Source organism: Condylura cristata, unplaced genomic scaffold, assembly GCF_000260355.1.
Source record: "Condylura cristata isolate star-nosed mole 26May11 unplaced genomic scaffold, ConCri1.0 scaffold00015, whole genome shotgun sequence".
NCBI lineage: Eukaryota > Metazoa > Chordata > Mammalia > Eulipotyphla > Talpidae > Condylura > Condylura cristata.
This window is the reverse complement of record NW_004567116.1, coordinates 36,432,369-36,454,957: the sequence shown is the minus strand read 5'-3', so window position 1 is coordinate 36,454,957 and position 22,589 is coordinate 36,432,369. Positions and strand designations below refer to the sequence as shown.

The 22,589-nt window shown below is 35.5% G+C and overlaps 2 protein-coding genes across 2 annotated transcripts; both read left to right on the top strand.

Moving 5' to 3' along the window:
* Nucleotides 1-7,089: 7,089 nt before the first annotated feature.
* On the top strand, nucleotides 7,090-8,037 carry LOC101631965 (olfactory receptor 51L1). The gene has a single exon (XM_004683141.1). It carries the CDS (start codon nucleotides 7,090-7,092, stop codon nucleotides 8,035-8,037), a length of 948 nt encoding a protein of 315 aa, XP_004683198.1.
* An 8,812-nt stretch (nucleotides 8,038-16,849) lies between these two features.
* Nucleotides 16,850-17,791, top strand: LOC101631741 (olfactory receptor 51G2-like). Its single transcript, XM_004683140.1, has one exon. It carries the CDS (start codon nucleotides 16,850-16,852, stop codon nucleotides 17,789-17,791), a length of 942 nt encoding a protein of 313 aa, XP_004683197.1.
* The last annotated feature ends 4,798 nt before the right edge of the window (nucleotides 17,792-22,589 follow it).

The following is a 22,589-nucleotide window of genomic DNA, read 5'->3' as shown; positions in this document are numbered from 1 at the left end:
TATTGATAGAATATTCATACAACATCAGTTGTGAGGGGAAAGAGGGCAACAAGAAAAGGGATAGTGAATCTAGAAAATGTGCTCTGTCATCTATAGTACCAGTGGTTGAGAGTCTGCCGTCCAGGCACTTTTCATCTGCTTGATGACTCAGTATGGTAATTAAGATCAAGTCCTGGATCCCCAGCCTGGTTTCAATCTGATCAACAAGGTGGATCCACAGATCAGCTTCTGGGTCCCATTGTTATACGTTAGTCCTCAGCCCCCAGGTGTTCCCAGTCATACCTTGTGATGCATAAGTAGGGAGAAAGTTTATACATCAGTCCTGAGCCCCATTAGGTTTTCCTGGTCATACCTCATGGTGAAGACCCTTCCCAGGGTGATCAAGCTGTCTGCTCTTGATTGATTTGAAAAGGCACCTTGTGAGGTTTAGTCCCTATGACTAATTGACTGGGCAGTTCTGATCTTGTATTGGAATGCAGAACTGCATTCATAAAATGAAAATGGTGGCCAAACAGGTCACTTAGGAGTAGCAGGCCCACAGCTGATACTTATTGGATTTTCAATAAACCCATTATTATTAAAATTTTCAATACAACAACTGTAGTTGGCAAAAATGGGCCCATGTTTTTCATTTTCTTTCATAGTATCATAATAATTATGGCAAGAGGAGCTGGATGGGTTGATAGATCTTCACTGTGTACTTGAATTTAATGCTATGGTTTCATCTAATGTCCTGTGAGATACATGTACAGTGAAAACAATTCCCAGTTTAATACTTTCTCATTCTGAAAGATGAGAAGTGGAACCCCATCTCTCTTAACTTGACCATTTCCAATGCAGTGTAACTGAAGTTACAAAGATGAAGATAGGATTATCTTTGATAAATTGCAATCCTCTGAAATGCAAACAGCTAACTCATTCCAGGTCCAATTGGTGCTGTGAGAGGCATTTGACAGTGTTACCCTCTTTATATATATATATGTATGTATGTATATGTATGTATGTATAAAGCAACAACTATGTGCTAAAGTCTGGGAAATAAATGGTACTACTGGACTGCCAGTAGCCAAATGTTGGGGACCGAGGCCGGCATCTGGCATCTGTCAGCAGCCATAAAAAGGTGAAATGGAGTCCGGATAGAGAAAAACATCCGGGTTGCAAAAGGCATGTGGGAAGAACTCCCTGCCCCCACCTTTTCCTTTTTCTCTTTCTTTTCTCTCCAACTTTCGCCCCTCACGAGACCAACTGCTACCAAAACATTGCTGCATGTCTATTGTCCATTGGCCTTCTCCCTTCCTGACTTCTGCATCCCCGACCTCTTGTATTATATATAAACTAGATAAAAACATAATAAAGAGCTCTCTCTTTGTTCTGCTACACGCGTGTGACTGATTCTTTTGCTCGCTGGACCTGGGGCCCCGACTCCCCAGCCTTGCTGGTCAAGGTCCCCCACAGCCAAAGGTCAATAGGAAATAGTTTGAGTAACTGAATCAAAAATATAAAGAAAATGAAAACCAATGAAATTTAGTGTCATTATTTATTATAATGATGTGATTTTATTTCATGGATAATCTAATTTTTTAAAAAGATATATTTATTCATGCATCCAGAACTAGGGTACAGGCCAGAGGTGCAAGGGTGGATAGAGGATTCACCAGAGATGAGCAGGAAGTAGAACAGGTTGATTGATGAAGTACACTACTGAGGGGAGCAGTGGATAAGAGAGAAGAGGTCTGCTGCACCATGTGGGTCACCTCTGGGGCTGGGGATCAAACTCACACTGAGGCTGCTAAGTCTAGCTTGCAGTGATGTGCTTTAACCCATTGCCCTGGATAATCTAATTTTTAATAAACCCATTGACTGCAAGATCCTAAAAGTTTGGAGTACACACTTTGATTCTGCTTTTCAGAAGTTGATAATGAGCTGTAACTTGAACCCATTGTTAGTCAATCTGTGCCATCACTGTGGTGGTGGCCAAATCAATAGAATACTCCATGACAACAGTGGCATCCACTTCAAAAACTCACTGAATTCTCTTAAGAATATTGTTTTTGAAGGTGATAAGTCACCATAAACTTACTGAAAGTAGATTTTACAATAATTCATGATTGCTTGTTTAGTTTAAATAATTGTTCATTCAAATTAATTTTACAACTTTGAATTTCAAGTTTCTGGCAGTGTAAAAAGGGAAGACATAGAAATTCAGTGTTGCTCCATTAGCAGAAACTAAATTATGTTTATTTAAAATAACTATTCAAAATCTCCATAAAAAACCATTATTTTTTCAACTTTATTATTTTTATTTATTTTTCCATCTTTATTGAGATATAATTGACACAACATATGTAACTTCAGAGCATGCAATGTGTTTATTTGATGCACTTAAAATTGCAAAATGATTACCACTGTAGTTTTTACTAATATCTCCATCATATCACATAATTATCACATTTTTGTGTTAACAATAGTGAATATTTACTCTCTTAAGACATTACATTCACCAATATTTATGCACCAAATGATGGAGTAACAATATATATAAATAACATTTTTGCAGGTATGAAAACAGAAAAATATATTGTAAAACATTTCCATTATTCTAAATTGAAAACATGAAAATATGGAAGAAAATTTCAATAAAATTTAAAATATATACTTTTTTATTTATTGAAAATTATCTATATGTCAAAAGTGAAAATTCTCCCCCAAAATATAAGATTCATATGATTTTTAGTCAAATTCTCATGGAAATTATTGAGAAAATAGACAAGTTGACTGCAAAATTATATAATAGATGCTGTCAAACTCTAGTACCTTTCACCTTAGTGCTTGGTGACATAAAAAAAAAATACAGAGACTATGGTCTGTATCTGCTGAAGGGAGGGAATTTGGGTAGGAAATTGCACTGGAGTTTACTGTTCTCTTTTCTCTCCATATGGAGAAAGATGTTCACCTGAAATGCCCCTATACTTGCTAGGAAAACACATTCAACTTGACCTTTCAGTGACTTCAGCAGAGGATCAAAGAACTGAAAACACCAAAGCTGTTTGAAAGCTGCTTGAACTAATCCCTAAATGATAGAAACTATTTAGGGCAGTTGGGTCAAAGTTTGGAAGACTTCTCGTCCAAAATAAAGATGGTTTCTAACAATTAAACTGTGTCCTTACCATTTTACACGTCTTAACCTTTGGTATGTTCAATCTCTAAGATAGGGATGGAAGAAAAGAGAATAGTAGAATGGAGAACTCTTACAGAGATGTCCATGGAACTTTCGAATTCCCCAAATGGTAAGGAAAAAATAAGATTGGGAGTAGGCAATTTGTGTTTTGTATCACATGGATAAAGCTGAGTACTGTTATTTATGCTACATTGAAAATTGCAGCTCTAAAGAACAGTTGTAAAGATGGTAATGTATCCACTTATTAGCTCTGAGATGTCTGGAGATTGACATTCGTTAAATAATTAGAATAACTTTAATGGTACAGTGTTAAATGATAAGAGTAAACTGAACCTCTCTAATCAGTGCATAATAGCAATAAAATCTCACAGTATTGCACGTGTCTTGATAGAAATTAATAAGCTGCTTCTGAAAGTTATAAATAAATGCAAAAAGATAGATGTACAAGATATAAGCCAAGATATAATCAAGATATAAAAAGAATATGTAGGGAAGTTAGGCTCCATCCTAAGTACTGCAGAATTATGGTGAACCAGATAATGACTTTTCTTTATAGTGCTTAATATGGAGTCTTGAATTCTGTTGTTGCTTAATAAATGATTATTAAACATAGGACTAATGAGAAATATTAAGCACCTATAACTGTGATGTAACTTATCGCTCTACTTAGTAACCATGGTTCTAGATGCTGCCTTTAAGAAAGCTGAAATTTCAAGTCTCCTTTGGATTTGGGTAGTGCTCACAAATTCACTCTCATGAGCTCATCGGAGAAAATTATTACGTTGACAGAAAGACCTAGGAGTGGGAGGGAGAAACAGAGACACATTTCTATAATTCTAGTATCTGTAATCATATGCTTTTGGCACAACTGTAATTATAAAGTGTTTATATTAATTTCATCTCTGGAGATCCAACAGACTCTGACTCCAGTACCTAATTTTCAGGCCCAGGAGAGACGAGGAGCATGATGGGGTGGTGAAAGCATTCAAGTCTCACTACTCAGAGAAGCAAAGGTTTATAAGACTTGAAGTGTAAGAATCAAAATTGTAGCATCTGTAATCAATACAAGTTTACTTTTAGATTAGCGACGGGAACTCTTTCAGGTGAGGTATAAACCAAAGAAAGGAAGTATGAAAGCACAGAAATAGAAAGAGAAATCAGAAGAAAGAATAAGGACAATAAAAAGGACTAGAAAAAAATGGAAGCATAAGTTTTAGAGATACATTTAGGGAAGGCAAAATAGAAAGAAAGAAATTGAATAGGAAAGATAAAGATGTTTAGAAAGCAAATTAAATGACACTGAGACAGAGAAAGCAGAAAGACAATGTGACTTACAATGGAGGAAAGTTTAGGCAGAAAAGACAAAATGAAACGGCATCTCTGCGACTGGTTGCATACCTAACATTCAAACCGACCTCACTGCTTAGTAAATTTCAGGTGTGTTACTTTTTAAATTACAAATGAATAACAGGTAGATTTTAGCATAGGTTGTGTTAAATTTGTGTTAAGATGCTATAGCTTAACAAAGTAACATCATTAGAATGTTCAGTTTCTGCAGCTGGGTGATATAGATGCTGCCTTGTTTACAAACTTCTGAAATTTATGACATTGTAATGTCCTACTCTAACCCGTTTCATTCATTTTAAGACAGGTTGGTCAGCAGAAGGTAGTTTTTGAGGACTGAAGGTAAGGTGCTGCAGAGACTAGTAAACTTGTCTAATTTTATTTTCAGCAGTTCTGCCTTAGATGAATGAAACAGAAGGATGTGTGATGAGAGTCAATTCAAACCTTTGCCCTTTGCAAAAATATCATCACTAGTCATAATCTCTATCTACTCTTTATTTCTCATATGAGTATAATTAACTTGTTTTTAAATAACAAAGAAGCCCCAAGGATCATTGTTAATTACATAGACATAGTCAGAAGAAAATTAATAGAATGGACTATTACAGACCTTAGAAAAAGTGAAAGACATAACTGTTGGATCAGTGAGAGAAGAAAAGAGAGCATATACAAGAATATTGCTGCATCTACTGGCTTTAAATCTATGGACAGGATTGCAATAAGAGTTTTCTAAATATTATCATCTGTACTTAGAGTATTCAAAACAAGGGGAAAGGCATTACTAAAGAATAGTGATCCACTTTATGTGCTTATATATCAACTTTTTAATAATTGAAGACAATGTGATTTATAACAAGGTTGGAAGAATCAAAGGAAAAAACATAAAATAATATCTTTGCATAGGGTAAAATAAATTGTTTTTATTTGTGGCCATACTGATCTTTGTATGTATGTATATGTGTATGTTTGTGTGTGTGTTCTATATACTTGAGTATTACTATCCATAGTGTTTTGACAATCTGAGCTACTGAATGGAAATTAGAACGAAGTTTCTAAATGAGGAAGAAGAAAAATTCAAATAGAAACTTACAAAAAAATTTAAAGAATAAAAAGAAAAAAATCTTCTTGGAGATAAAAAGAAAAGTGGTGAGCAGGAATTCTGTAGCTGACAGCCTTGTCTAAGACAAGGACACCTGTAGAATCTCCAGTTAGGAGTGGAATTGCTAGATGGACATGGGTAAATTGATGGTGGGAATTTCACAGGGTCTATACTTGAGAGGAGAAAACACACATTGTACAGAAATGAAGAATGATGTGTGTGTTTGTGTGTGTGTGTGGGACTGGAAAATAGGGGAAAAGGGAGAAACCTTTACTTCATAGAGAGAATGGGACTGCTTTCTGTTGCTAATATACAGATTCTAAGTCAAAATCCTCTTTGGAAATGTAGGTTGCCTCGTCTGAGAACAGTATTTACATAATGAAATGAGATAAGAATCAGCCTGAAGTGGGAAATTTGGAAAACAAATAACCAACACGATACCAACTGTTTCTATGGACAAAAATAGAGACAATAACAGCTGGATAGAAGAAGCCTGTAATAAATCTTTGACGTTATGTGTGAAAAGATCTTCACTTCAGGCCAGCGCTGACATTATATGTTAGACTTTTTTGAGAGAAGAGATTATGGTCTATAGGGACAGATACAGGAGATGCTGAGACACTACAGTGGAGACATTTGAAGTCCCTGAGTTCTGGAGATCTAGACTCTAAGTACTGAGATAAATGAAACATTTTCCCAAGGTCAATGAGGTCAGGGCTAAAGTAAGAAACTAAAAAACTAAAGGGACAGAAAATCCCATAGAATTTAGCTGTTGTGGCATATCATTAATTAAAAAAAAATTAAGTTGTTAAACAATAGTTACATTATGACCATATATTGATATATATTTATTCTACTATGATATTAGATTAAGAAACTTGTTATACAAACAGCTAAAATATATTTGTGTGTATAGTGTACTGGAGTATGGACTTTTTTTCTTTTTACATATAATGGTGTATTTGTTACTCAAATATTTTTCAATTGTTAGATATTATAAAGTGTTAAAAAATAAGTCTGAGAGGACATTTATATTGACTTATTGGGTCAATATAATCCATAATCTGTTGTTGTGGTTGAAAATTTAGCCTAGAAGGAATAAATGATTAACTCAAACACATTAGTGTGGAATGCTTATACAAATTCATAAAACATTTGTTCTGACTTTTATTTCCATTGTTATAATACACAATAAAGATTTCTTTTTCTACTCTCTTGCAGCTTCAATTTTTCACTGACCATTAAGCAAACTCATCAGAATTATTGTCAGAGTTGGCTGGATTTATGTGGTCCGCATTTTCTGACAGAGTTTAGTGTTCCTGATTACTAGGAAATGTTTCTTCCCTGAGAACCATAAGTGGTGTCTCCATTGCAAAGTCAGAGGAAAGAGGTATTGTATCCTGATTGCACTGTTTCTGGTCACAAGATTAAAAAGAGTAAAAGAAAATATCCCCACTGATTGATCACCATGGTGGTCTGGAATAACAGCAATACTATGGAGCCCTTATTTATCCTGAAGGGATTTCCTGGACTGGAGTATGCTCATTCTTGGCTCTCAATCCCATTCTGTTTTGTGTACTTGGTAGCATTTCTTGGTAACGTTACTATTCTCTCTGTCATTTGGGTAGAGTCCTCACTCCACCAGCCCATGTATTACTTTCTTTCCATCCTGGCACTTACTGACTTAGGTATGTCCCTGTCCACACTTCCTACCATGCTTGCTGTGTTATGGTTGGATGTTCGGGAAATCCAGGCAAATGCTTGCTATGCACAGCTCTTCTTCATACACACATTCACATTTTTGGAGTCCTCAGTGCTGTTGGCCATGGCCTTTGACCGTTTTGTTGCTATCTGCCGTCCACTGCACTACACCACCATCCTCACCAACAGTATAATAGTCAAGATTGGTTTGGCTTGCTTGTTCAGAAGCATGGGGGTGGTACTTCCTACACCATTGCTACTGAGGCGCTATCACTACTGCCATGTCAATGCTCTCTCTCATGCCTTCTGCTTACACCAGGATGTTCTGAAATTATCCTGTTCGGATGCCAGGGTCAACAGTGTTTATGGGCTGTGTGTCGTTGTCGCCACACTGGGCGTGGATTCACTTTTCATTCTTCTTTCTTATGTCTTGATTCTGAATGCTGTGCTGGGCATTGCATCTCGTGAAGAGCGGCTAAAGGCACTCAACACATGCGTATCCCATATCAGTGTGGTGCTCATCTTTTTTGTGCCTGTTATTGGGGTATCAATGGTCCATCGCTTTGGGAAGCATCTATCTCCCATAGTCCACACCCTTATGGCTGACATTTACCTGCTCCTTCCCCCGGTGCTTAACCCTATTGTCTATAGTGTCAGGACAAAGCAGATTCGTCTAGGAATTCTTCGTAAGTTTAGATTTGGGAGAAGGCTTTAAATAACTTCTATCCTTCAGTTTTCCTGCTGAGACAAGTAATTTATTCTATGAGAAGTAAAATACCTAGAATGTGATCATTGTGTTAAATTTCTAATTATTTCACTTCCTAGATAGGTAATTTCAGTAATCATCAACATTACGAATTTGGGGTTTTCCTGGCCATGTTGCCTTTTCTATTCCTAATATCGTGACATATATACTAGATAATGTATGAAAAAAATTATTAAACTTATACATTTTGTTAATATTGTTAAATTATTATTATTGATGATAATAGTAGTAGCTATGCTTAAGGAGTACTTATATATATATAAATTTCTTCATGTTTATGTTCTCTATAATATGTTCTGTGTTTATGATACAAAACTCAGGAAACCTCTCATCCTCTAATAGATTTGCCTATTTTTTGTATCTCATACTGAAATATCATGCTGTTGATGAAAATAACCTTGATTTATTGGGGTAAGTTTGCAGCTTTAGTTTCTGGCAAGACTTTGAAATACTTCCGTGACTGTTGTTTATGAACTAAGTCCTCATCTCATCCACTGGACAGTGATTTGCCCTTTCTCCCAGTGCTGCTGTAGATCTGTCAGCTCCTTCAACTTACCAACAAATACTGACCACACGCACACCTGCGATTGCTTAAGAAAGCCTGGCAGTGCATTTTTTAAAAAGATTTATTTATTTATGCATACAAAAAACTGGAGTAAAATAGGCCAGAGGTATGGGGGTGAGAGGACTCATCAGAGACAGAGTGGGGAGCAGAACAGGCAGGTTGACTGAAATACACTGCTGATAGGAGCAGCGGGTGAGACAGGACAGGTCTGCTGTGCCATGTGGGTCAGCTCCCTGGAGGAGGATTGAACTCGTGCTGCAGTGGCTGTGGATAGCTTCATAGTGCTGCACTTTAACCTGCTGTGCCACCAGGAAGGGCCCTGATAGTGCACTTCTAAACATTTAGGCAAACGTGTAGATTTTTCATTCAGTGGATTTCATATCTTGCTCTGTGAATGGATTAGCAATTGTGCACAATTATCAGCCTTCATCATTAATATATTTTCTTCTTTTTCTACATGTCTGTATGGATCTTTAATATTGGATCTTTCAGTTTCCTTATTGTTCATAATCCATTACTTTTGTCTTCACTAAGATGAAAAACATGAATACTTTCATTTGGTGATATTTCATTAGGACACATCCCTTCACTTTTTTCCTTTGTGACATTACCCAGTTTGTGAGCATGATGTAATGACTGCCACAACAAATTATCACAATGGGATGTTCTCTGCCAACTTCATGAGCACTTATGAAATAGTTATAACTGTAAATGTCATGGCTTATTTACTTATTCCAGAAAAACATATTGTGAAATATTAAATAAAGATTGGGCAGTTATTGATTTCAATATTGTGGCTCTATAATGTATGGTCTTAGCATTAACAATTAAATTTTATTACTAGAAATACACATGTAAAATTTTAGTGAAAATAAGTGAACAGATGTTTCATTGAAACAGATAAACAGTATAACATTATTATTACAGAGTAGGCAATTTTATTTGATGATTTAAGAAGTAGGAATTGCAGTAGTTGACACATTAGGTATATCTGTGGGTCAGTTTGTTCTCATCAGCTGGATAAAGTGAGATAAAGTGAGCTGATGTTGCTTGTATTGACTTATTCAACTTACTTGTATATAACTTGTTCCAACTCCATGCTCTATGGTGTCACATTGGTAATTTGAAGTGGTCATGATGGAGGTATTTACACAGCAGAGACTGGCAATTATGACATGCCAGAATTTTAAAAACTGTCCTCCTGAGTTGATTGGTGAGCATTTATCAGCACACCACACACCACGCAAGGCATTATGGTAAGAGGAGGTAGCTTGAGCCAAAACAAGGAATGTAGAAAGATCATGTATATTAGTGATATTCTCACTTCTCCAGGAGACACTTAAGATTTGCCCAAACTATCTTACATAGCTCAAGAAAAAAAAGGACTCTGAAATGGGTTGTGACACATGAAAGGACATTGCCCAGATTCCCCTTAGTGCTAAGCTTAGAGTCAGAACTTTTGGAAGAGCTGTTAATGGAGATACTCATACTTTCAGCTCCTTCAGGAATCACTTCAATTTCAGAAATGTACTTTGTTCATGGTCACAATCCAATCAACCACTGAGGTGTAAAAGCTTTGTAGAGACTGTTCAGAATAATTTTGTTGAACAATTTAAACTCCCAGACTGTGAAACATTGACCAAAGCTGACACCAAGCTATAAAATTCAGAACTTGACTTCAGAACTTCTCACAGTCTTAACTCCATTTATTTTCTTTTGAAGATATTTATCTGGACAACATTCCTTATTAAACATATTGTACCTAAATTTTATCTCTCTTCCTACTTTCCAGAGCATCCTAAGGAAAGAGACTTCCAGGAAGAACTTTGATATAAATGGAAGATGAAATAAAATTCTCAGGGACATTCTTTTGTAGGCAGATAAAACACAAATAAGAATATAAGAAGAGAGACTCATGATTTTTGACTCTCTAAATCTTAAGCATGAGTTACACCCCAACATGGATGTGGGAGAATGGGAGTAATTTAGCCACACCAATCCCAAACTCTAAGTCTTAAGTGAAAGGACAGAAGAGAGTCTTACAGGCTTTCATTTGGCTTAGTTGACAATAGGCTATTTCATATATAAAGGGGACCAAATACTTCCTACTTATTATTCTGTTTGTATTAAAATTTCAAATGGCATTATTAAATAAAATAATAATTTCTAAAATAATTAACTTTTTTTACTAACCTCTGTGATTTGGGTTTGAAAAAACTTTTAGGTTTCGACTTTAAGATTTAGGAATACCTAATATTACACTGGAGGAACAAATGAAATTTATTCAATATAAACATTGAACCAGAAAATTTGCACTTAGGAACATAGAGAAAAGTGACTAAAAGAGACAATATTTTATTTTTCTATAGTATTACTTTTAGGAATTAGTTACATACTTTGAATATGATTCTTTGGTAAATATAGGTACTATAACATTGTATATACTTCATATGTACTCTTTCATTGGTATGTTTGATGTGCTGAAATTCTCTTCATTTTTTTTGTTTTTACTGTTGTTGCTATTTGTTTTTAATTTTATAATAGTTTATTTTTACATATTTTTGTGCATTTTTCCATCTCAGTTGCAATCCCCTTGGGTTTCCCATCATCAAATTTTTTCTTAGTTTTAATTAAGTCTAAATTTAAATGTTTGTTTTTTAAGTTCTGTTTGAGGAATACTTGCCTATTGCATAATTTAGGTTCTAATCAAGATCAGATTGTTGTGTGATTTCTGTCTCTTGATTAAAAATCACCCAACAATCTGAACAGGATTAGGTAGTGTAAATACTTTTTAACTTTGTCAATGAATGTACTTTTAAAGGGGTAGAGAGAATAGTAAATAATACCCCAAAGCTAAGGCAGAATATTCAAAAAGGAATCAACTTGAAGCTAAGGGACTTCTCAAATCATAGTTTAGATTCACTGATAAATATTTATTGTGGCCCCAAATGTTAGAGATGTTCACTAAGTTTCCATAGCAAGCAAGAAATATACCTATATGTTGTAGGTGGGTCAAGGCTGGAGTAGAGACTGCCTTACAGGGGTTGGAAGAAGGAACATCCCTCCAAGGTTCAGATGGGCTGAGTCTGACAAAAAGAAAAGTATAGTATAGTTTCCACTTGTTTATTGATTTATAGGAAAATTATTGTTGGCATATAGGAAAAGTTGAGGAAATTACTCAAAACAAGAATAATACCTTTTTTTTCTAATTTAATATGTTTTATTAGGTACTGTAAGTAGTAAATTTATCACATATTTGTCTTATATGTGATATTAGCAAATGATATTAGCAAATGATTTCCTCTTCATTTACTAATCACTATATTGCATATAATGAACTACATTGTGTGTGATGTTTGAATATAAAACAACTTTGATGCTTGAATTAAATGTACAAAAAGGGTATAAATTTTGATAATCTAAATTTAATAAGAAAACTATTTGACAAAATTTGTTAGTGATGAGATAATCCAATAGGATTATAGTTTATGTATAATAAATGGCTTAGATTTGTTAATAGATATTAATACAAGTTTATTTGAGTGAAGGTTTGTTTTTGCTTAAAGAAGTACTTTGAGAGGAGTAGCTTTGTTTTCTATTTCCCACTGCACTGAATCCTGTACCTTTAAAAATAAATAAGTAAGTAAGTAAGTAAGTAAATAAATAAATAAATCTTATCAAAGTGATTTGGCAAAAATTATTTTAATAGTTAATCAAATAAATTAAGAATTACTCTATATTAGGATATAAAATGTACATATCTGGCCCTCCCTAGTGGCGCAGCGGGTTAAAGCACTGCACTGGGAAGCTAAAGCCACTTCCGCATGAGTTCGAGTCCCGCCTGCCCGGGAGGTAACGACATGGCGCGGCAGACCTCTCCTGACCCGCCCGCTGCTCCCCTCAGCAGTGTGCTTCGTCTTTCTGCCTGTCAGTTCCCCACTCTGTCTCTGGTGAAGCCTCTCACCGCCCCTGACCCGCTGGCCTGTACCCCAGTTCTGTATGCACAAATAATAAATCTTTAAAAAAAAATGTACATATCTTTCCATTTTCTTTCAGAGATTTCTTATAATATTTTTGTTTTAAAAAACAGCTTGGCATTACTCAGAGGCAGTTTTGGTAGCCAGTGTAAGTAGGAGTTTTTGTAGGACTAATATAATATGTTCACACTTTATCAGCATGGCTAAAGAATTGCATATTAGGAGTCAATGTGCATGAATTTCATAGATTTTTGCTTGTAATTCTTATAAGTAGTATTTTGATGAATGAGTTTACACTCTACAGAAAACTTTTAGCACTCTTCATCAACAGCTGGGTATAGTTGCTGTATAAATGCCAAAAGAGAAGTATAGTCTAAAATTTCTGATTAGCTTTCCAGCATATAACAGCTAGTAGTAACTGCTGTTTGTAGTTATTCAAAGCACAGTCTTCAAGTTTGGTACACCATTCTGACTAAGCCCCTTGAGCTTCTCCAAATAATAATCCAAGAGAAACTTCACACTGGCACCAAGTCTGGACTCTCAGAGTGGGAATTTACCACCATCATCCCCTTTCAGCAGGAGAAACAGCTCTCTGGCAGTGACGTCATCCCTGGAGGTTGAATTAAGAAATAGAGATCTGCAGAGAATTGGTTAAGCTACTGGGGAAGATTATTTAGAGTACTTAAGGCACAGGATGTGCTCTGATAGAGCCTGGCTAGATCTGCGGTTGAAAAGAAAAACAGATGCCTCACTTGGGATTTCTATGCTTCCTTGAAGAATTGTCTGCCTTAGCTTCCACTGTGCCTTTTCTTTTGCTTTCATGCCCATATGCTGTGGCTTTCTCCACCTAGAGGGCATTTCTAGTTCTAGTCACTGGAAATCCAAGTCAACCTGTAGCAGCATGAGTGGTTAGCTACATCTGAATGCTTTAGTAAGTCTGAAGGAGGCCTTCTGAAGAAAGACTAGTAGGTAAGCGATTAGTATCTACTATATTTGAAGAATGCAGAGAATTGTAGAGAAAGCCAAGAGGATAGGCCATTCATTGCTCATGTGAAATAAATGGCACAAAATAGGCCATAGGTTCAAATTGTTATTTCCCAAAGGAGACAGGCCATTGCCCTCAAAGACTGCTTAGAAGAGCTCTGGGATGAGATGTAATTGTAGACATGCTCCGGGCATGCATAATATGTCTGATGGAAATCCATGTACTGAGATTTCCAATCCTTCAAAACATCATTAAGTAACAGCTGTATAGATGACTAATTGTAGTAGTGATTTTTTTCTTTTCTTTTTAAAAATATTTATTTTATTTATTTATGCATACAAGAGCTGGGGTGTAGACCAAAGGTTCAGGGGTGAAGTGTGAAAGGATTCACCAGAGACAGAGTGGGGGGCAGAACAGGTGGATCTACTGAAATACACTGCCGAGGGGAGCAGTGGACAAGACTGGAGAGTTCTGCTTCCCATGTGGGTCAGCTCCCTGGCCAGATCGAACTCGTGCTGCAATGGCTGGTGATAGCTTGATGAACTTAGGGCTGAGATTTAACTCCTGGAACCACCAGGGAGGCCCCTATGGTAGTAATGTTAATGATGATTTGAATATCTCCTCTATCTCACGCAGTTAAATCATACACACTTAGTGAAATTATGATACAAACAAGGAGTAGCCAAACTAATTCTCAAGAGAAGCACTAAAGACAATAGTTTTACAAGTGACCATGGGGGCACTGCCAGTCATATCTGCTTTTTGATCACTGTTGTTGGATCTGGTGATGGTCCCAGCTTAAGGCTGGGACCACTTCAGCAACTTGATCACTTTGCCTCACTTAAGTCCAAAGAATTGTCTAGGTCTCAGAAACTCTGCCAAACATTTTAGATACATTTCTTGGTTCTCTTAAAGATTATATAATGTAATACAATTTACAATGTAATGTAATACAATTGTAAGACAATATAATGTAATACAATACAGCTTTGTATAGTCAAAATTTAGATCTGTTTAAAGTGACAGAGGTAGTGAATGACAGTTGTCATCAAATTGTCTGTAATTCTAGAGTAGGAGTCATTGAGAGCAGAACACTTATGTCTATAGCTAATAAACCACTTCAACATGTGTTATAAATATCCTAAGCCAGAGACTTTTTGATGATATATTGTAGTTGAAGAGAATGATGGAAGAGGGAAGAACTGGCATACATAGGCAGGATGGAAACTCTGGAAAGTATTGAAACATTCGAGGGAGATTATCAAGAAGGAAAAAAGTAATTATGTGCAAGTGTCAAATTGAGAGCAGTTATTATCTAATGAGGTAGATGAGACCAGGAGAAGCTAGGATAGTGGAGATATATGCAAATAAATATGCTTAATATACTATTATTCTATATTGTATGTACATATATATGTTATAATTTATTGTAGTTTATGAATAACAGACTGAGGATATATATAAAGTAATTCTTCATTGCGTTTGTTCCTAAAAAGGAAGGAAAATAGTTTCAGAAGAAAAAAATTCCTGTCACCCTAAAGGGGATTAAGGAATTGATTATTTTCAGACTGTCAGAGGAAACTGTGAAGTATAATTGTATGGTGGGGCAGGATAGACTATGGGCCATATGAATATTGGAAATGCTACCCCATCAATTGTACTAAGTAAAAAAGAAAGGTCTAATATCTGCCCAGAAAACCTAGAATTGGGTGATTATCATGTTGCTAAATAGTTGATACCTCTTTTACTCCTACTATGATGTTTCATTTTCTCCAATCTGTGGTGGGCTTGCCTTTAAGCACCCTTGTTAGCACATTTCATCTATTGGGTTTCAGAGTCATGAACACTACAGCTTTTTTGGTTCTGTGTTTTTCTAATTCTTATTGCTTTGAGTTTTCTCACTTGTTCTAAGAATTTTCTCTTTCTTCCTTTGCTCTAATAAGTCCTTTTCCAAGTTATCTGAGATCAAGTTCTCTGGCAACCTTCTCTGAAACTCAATGTATAATTACCTTGCAGCCCACATTCCTCAGTTGTTCTACCAACCTGATTCATCTTGTAGATTTGCTAACTTTTTATGCAGGTCCTCCTGAAATGTTTATTAGTATCTGTCAATAAATAACACCAAAATCATTGCTTATTTTCCCCTATAACAAATTGTCATTGACTGGTATCTGTGTTAATATTTTCTCTTTTATAACTTTTACATTTTTCTTTTAATCATCCCTACTGTAACTTTTCACTTCCTTCTCCATTTTTTTTTGTTTTACTACAATAACATCTTAAAATGATTTACTGTCTTTTCTTTAGTTGCCTTTGACAATTCTTAACACTGATTCAAGTGGGTGGGACTGCAATAATGTACATCTAGTTAAATTGTGGTTAATTGAAATGAGTCTGTGTCATCTAAGATTAAGCCCAAGTTCTTTATATTTGCACACAAATTCATACAGAAGTTCTTGTCCATTTATATTCAGATTAGCCACAATAAATACCTGAAGAGCCACCCTACCTTATATTTTGATTTACTACATTTACTTCTATTTATAATAGTAGGCAGAGCACATAACTATATATAAGATCAATACAAAACCCAGGTTGTTGTGGCCCTCTAATCATAAAGTGGAGCTGTAACTACCACTAGTGAGTCTTCCTGGACCCCCTTCGTTCAAAGTAGTTGTCTTTTTCCGTGTGTGTGTGTGTTTAAGATTTATTTTTCACCAGAGACAGAGTGGGGAACAGAACTGAATGTAATACATTGCTGAGGGAGCAGCAGGTGAGACAGAAGAAGACTGCTGCACCATGTGAGTCACCTCCCTGGCTGAGGATTGAACTCATGCTGCAGAAGCTATAGATAGCTTCATAGTGATAAGACTTAAACCCTTGCCCCACCAAGGAGACCTTCTTTCTGTGTTTTTTAGAATCTTTAATTTAGCTCTCATTACTCATTTCATTGTGAGTGTTTGAAGCATTTTTTACATTTTATTCTATATTTTAGTCAACCAGATTCCCTTTTATAAACATGTTCTCTATAAATGTGCATTTAAAATTATATATTACTTGGTAAAATCATAAATACAAGACTAGTTACATAAAATGAACAGAGGGGAAACTATAAACAGTAAACAGAAAGCAGTTTACAAAGCAGCATTGCTTTTTCTTGTGATATTGACTGGTATCCTAATTGTTCCATGTATTTGTCTCCTAGCCTAGAGTGAAGGTACTTCCATCAGTACAATGTCTGTCTTCAACAACTCTTCCCTGTACCCTCGCTTCCTCCTGACAGGCTTCTCTGGCCTTGAAAGCAGATATGGCTTGATTTCCCTCCCCATCTTCTTGATTTATGTCACCTCAATTGCAGGAAACATTACTATTCTCTTTATCATCAAAACTGAGCCTTCCCTTCACCAACCAATGTATTATTTTCTATCAATGCTGGCACTCACTGACCTGGGCCTATCTACTACAACATTGCCTACCATCTTCAGTGTCTTCTGGTTCCATGCCCAGGAGATCTCCTTCAATGCTTGCCTTGTTCAGATGTACTTCATTCATGTTTTCTCAATCATTGAGTCAGCTGTGCTGTTGGCCATGGCCTTTGACCGCTTTGTAGCAATCCGAGAGCCCCTGCGCTACGCGGCCATTCTAACCAATGGTGTAATCATTGGGTTTGGTTTGGCTATTGCTGGAAGGGCTTTGGCTCTGGTCTTTCCAGCTTCCTTCCTCCTAAAGAAACTTCAATATCGTGCTATCAACATCCTCTCCTACCCTTTCTGCTTGCACCAGGATCTCATAAAGACCACCATATCCAGCCAACGGGTCAGCAGTATCTATGGCCTCATGGTGGTTATCTTCTCTATGGGGCTGGACTCAGTGCTCCTTCTTCTCTCATATATCCTCATCCTTGTCACAGTGTTGAGTATAGCCTCTAAAACAGAGAGGGTGAGAGCCCTCAATACTTGTATTTCCCACATCTGTGCTGTGCTCACCTTCTATACACCCATGATTGGGCTCTCTATGATCCGTCGTTATGGGCAAAATGCATCCCCTATTGTCCATGTGCTCATGGCCAATGTTTACTTGCTGGTTCCACCCTTCATGAATCCCATTGTCTACAGTGTCAAGACCAAGCAGATTCGTGACAGAATCTTCAAGAAATTCAAGCAACAGAAAATATAGATAAGGAAAATGGTAAAACATATATTTATGATAATATTTCATATTGATATAGAGTTTTGAATTTATATATTACCAATATTATTTTGCCTTTAAGATATTAGATACAACATAGAAAATCTTATCTTTTGACTATGGAGAAAAAATATGGTTCTATTTTGTATTCATATTAACATACTAGAAAATAGAGTCACTAATCCCAGATTTGGCAAATATTAATGCAACTGTAACTTTTCTTTTAATGATCAATAGTAAATTGTCATGAAATTGGAAGATTCATTCACTCAACAGTATAGTGAAGTTATTCATTTTACTATGTCAGGTTCTCATTTTCTGAAGATTTAGATTTCAATATGAACTAAGTTTAGAATGAAAGATACTCTTCAGTCTAGATAAACAATATTTCTGCAAGCCTTTGACTTTCTTATGAAAATATTTAAATGCATGCTTTGATCTTCTTTTTGGGAAAGAAAAGAATTCCCAGCAGGAAGACTTCTATCAAGAGAAAATGATTAATATGTGAATCTCAGCATACTTTCAGAGGTATAAAAGGAAGAAAATTAAGATCAAAATACTGAACAGAATTAGAGGGTTCTCAATAATCCAGAAATAATTTGTTTTGGTGTCTGAAAACCTACATAATCTGAGTAGTTGAGTTACTTCTGAGAACTAAGCCTCTGTTCTTCTGTTTGCTTTTGATCTGTCAGTTACTAAAATAGATATGTGAGAGGCTTCAACTACCATAGTGATCTTGTCTAGTCCTATCAGTTGTATTGCAGTTATTTTGTTGTTCTGTTATTAGACACATAGATACTAAGGTCTGTAATTTCTCTTCCTCTAAACATTCACTTTATCAACATGTATTGCTTTTACTTATTGTTGATTATTTTTTTCATTTTAAAGTATCTGCTAATTGAAATTAATATAGAGTCCCTAAATATCTCTTGATTAAGTTATCATGGTATTTCTTTCCTTCATTCTTTTATTTTTTCAGAAACAATGCTCAGGAGACTATTTTGCTAAGGATGGTTATATTTGTTTGAAAATTTAATACCTCTCTAAGATATTATTCAGGTACTATAAAATTCACCCATTTAAATTATACAGTAGATATATGTGACCATCAAAATAGTCAATTTGTCATCTTAAAAAGAAATCACATACTCTTCAACTATCACCTTTACTCCATATTCTTTACTATCTTGAAGCAACCACTAACTTGCTTTCTACCTCAATAGATTTATCTATTCCTTTTTTTCCACAAAAAAGAATTTCCTATATTGCTATACGTCAGCATACTGACATAATGTATATCAGTTTTTCATTTTTTTATGGCTTCATTGCATTTCATGGTGCACTATAAGTGTGTTAAGAGGGCTTCTACATGTTGACATGTACAGCATTTATTATTCACAGTAGAACCTTGCTTGAACTCACACCAATAGGCATTAAGATGAAATTCTTATGAATCAAATTGTTTAAAATATATCCAAAATAAATATAATATATCATATAATGACTTGCATACCTAACTAAATGCATCAGAATTTTGATAGCTACAGACCTTGGAGACTAAACCAGTATTGTTCCTCTAGACTCCCTGGCCCAGCAATTATCTCCCTTTCTGCTAAAAGATATCAAAACAAATCTGGAGAAAAATGGTTGATCTGATGTTCCATTTACAGATGTCATCAGTAAATAAAATTAAGATAGATATCTCTGTCCTTAATACAAATTATTTTTATGTTTAATTGTATTAGTTAAGTTTCACCAGTAAAACAAAACCAGTTATATATTGAGAGAGAGAATAATTGCAAGGAACTGGCTCATGTAGTTGTGGAAGCTGAGAAGTTCTCCAATCTATCATCTACAAGCAGTGTTGTGGCAATTTCCCAGGGAAATCAGACAACACTCAGAGAGGTGGAAAGAGAAACTTACTTGTCATACCAGTGGGCTCAGTGGGATCAGACCTGAGCCCGGAATTACAGGAATGGTGAGGTTTTATACAGTTTGTATGAGGAATCTTGTAATCCCATCCATCATAGCATAAGCATTTTTTATTGTTTGGGAATAAAACAATTGCTATTACTGTGGGCCAGTAGCACTCTGCAGGAACTTTCTGCTCCAGCAATCAGAAGATCCAAGCAAGAGACTCTCTCAAGGAGAAAATAGCAGAATCTAAGCACACCTGGGAAACTTCCTGCATCACCCTAGGTGTATGGAAATCTCTGATTAAGTAAGCAACATTTAAAAAAAAATAAATAAATAAACAACATTTTTCCAATATAATATTTGAGGAAAATCCTTGAGTGCATAACCAATTTTTCTGGTTAAACAAGGTCAGATTAAAATAAGGTCAGATCCCTAATGCATGTATGTAAATAATACATTGTCATAAAAGGCCAAAGCCACTCAATAAAGTTTGTTAACTCTGGGAATTCAATAAGAATCAAGTATAATTTTACTACATTTAATTTTAGTTTACAAAAGCAAAATCTACTAGATAGTAATAGATTAGAGATGCCTGGAGAAGAAAGAGAAAGACTGTCTTCTATTTATAAATTCAGAAAAATAAAAAACACATAAAGAGCCATCGACAATAGTCCAAGTAAACACAGTAAGATGTTCCTCTTTAGTTCACTTAGCCCTGTGTGGTGACTTCTTGTGCCGTGAACAGCCGCTGAACAGTTCTGTGAAGCCAACCACCATAAGAGTAAACACTGTCCTGAGGATCCTGAATCAGTCCAGACAGCCTGAAAGGTACTTCAGTGTATCCTACCAAGTCTGTACTAGCATTGCTTTGACTCTGATGTCATCTTTGACTGTCAAGGACCAGACTTTGGCTTGCTGATGATATCGAAAACTTCCCAAGTGCATTAGAGTCAATATACAGGAATAGAGCTATGCTAAACTTAGCCAAATCTTTAAATAGTCATGGTTAATTTATTACTGATAACTTTGAATGTAAAATTTTTGATAAGAGTCGACAACATAAATAATGCCACTAACTAAACTTGCCTATTCTGTGGTATGACAAACAAGATAATAATGTCATTATAGTAAAATCTTTTTGATAAAATATCTCTCAGGATAATGGTAAAGTTAATTTCCACAGTGAATTTTACATCTCCTATACCAAAATGGATAAGCATAATTTTTCAGTAGAAAAAAAAATCAATATATAGCATAATGATCATGGATTATATCGGTAGTATAAACAATATACTGAGAACTACTAAAATTGTCTCAGGAATATCAAGTATGAGATATGGTGAGCAATTCTGGAAGAGACTGAAGAGACCTACATCCTCTTTTTTATATATATACAAAATTGAAATCAGATGTGCATCTCTAGCTGGAAAACAATAGTTTTAAAGATTTTTGATGAAAACTAAATTTTGAAGTGTTTTTTACTTATAGAAGGAAGCGTCTATACATTTAAAGAAATATAACCTAGTGGAGGGGACAGATGTCTAGAAGCACACACTTCAATATACTATGAATCTGATTACTAATCATTCTTTCCTTTATGGGAGGTTTACCACTCATTTCTCACTCATGCTCTTCAAGTCCCTCTGAGTGTTCACTTGCAGGGAATTTTATTTTCCTCTGAGTACAGAAATTCCCAGAGGTTTTTTTTTTCATTGTGAAAGCATCAGAGAGACATGAATAGAATCCCTTGTTAGGATAAAAAAAACCCCTGCTACTAAATAGCAGTGGAAATCTGATGAATGTGTGCCACCTCTATTTCCTCACTCTAACCAATGGTCCCATGACCTATCTCCCCCCATACTGGTAAGTTTCCTAATATTCATTGCTGCCTTTGCCTTTGCAACAACTCAAGCAAGCATTTCTCATGTTGTTTATCTGATGGTGATCTTCAGGTAATTAGGGTGTATTCACTAACCAGCTCTACAAGAAACCCAAAAATGCTTGTAAAAAGATGGGTAGAAGATCATGGTCCTGCTAATACATGGGAATGAAGTAGATTCTAAGCTATTGTTACTGGGTGAGTACAGAAAGTCATTTAAAGCCAGGTACCTGATGGCAGCTCTCCTGCCCACTTGTGATTATGCAGGTATTTCTTTTCACAAGTTTTTTCTTTTTGCTTGGCACGGGGGTTACTTTTGCCCTTTTTTTTTTTGCGGGCTTTTTCTTTTTTTTTTTCTTTATTAACTTTCTTTTTTTTGTTGAAAAAAAAAAGGAAAAAGAAAGCAAGCCAGGCATCTGGACCTGGCTCTGGGGTGATATATTTGCTGAGTATAAAGTTATTGTTTCTGGCTGCACATATGTCAGACCACTGAATTTGCAATGAACATCATTCAGAGAGCAGTACTGGCCACTCAAAGTTTTTGTCTTCTTAGTATTTTCTAATCCAACATTCTAAGAAGGTTTAAATGTTTGCTGTACATTTTCTTCTTTTAATAAACAAGAAACCAGTTCAATGTTATAACAAAAAGAGATCTATGGATTTTTAAGTCATGCAGGGAAGGGTTTATACAAGTTTTATGTAATGCTTTAAATTTGAGACAGAGGCCTCCACGTTAAGGATATGATTTCCAGTTTGCTTAATGCACATCAGTTTACACAGAAATGATATGCAATTGTAGGTGATAACATGGTTCCATGGTTCCATCAAATGCACCATATGAATTTAGTTTCTATTATTCTCATTACTGAGTTAACCCTTGATTAAAAGTTTGTGGTTTAATTTGGGTTCACTAGGTACTATGTTTAAAATAAATGAGCAAAAAATGAATAGCAACAAAAACAACAATTTCTGTAATAGTGAAAAATATCA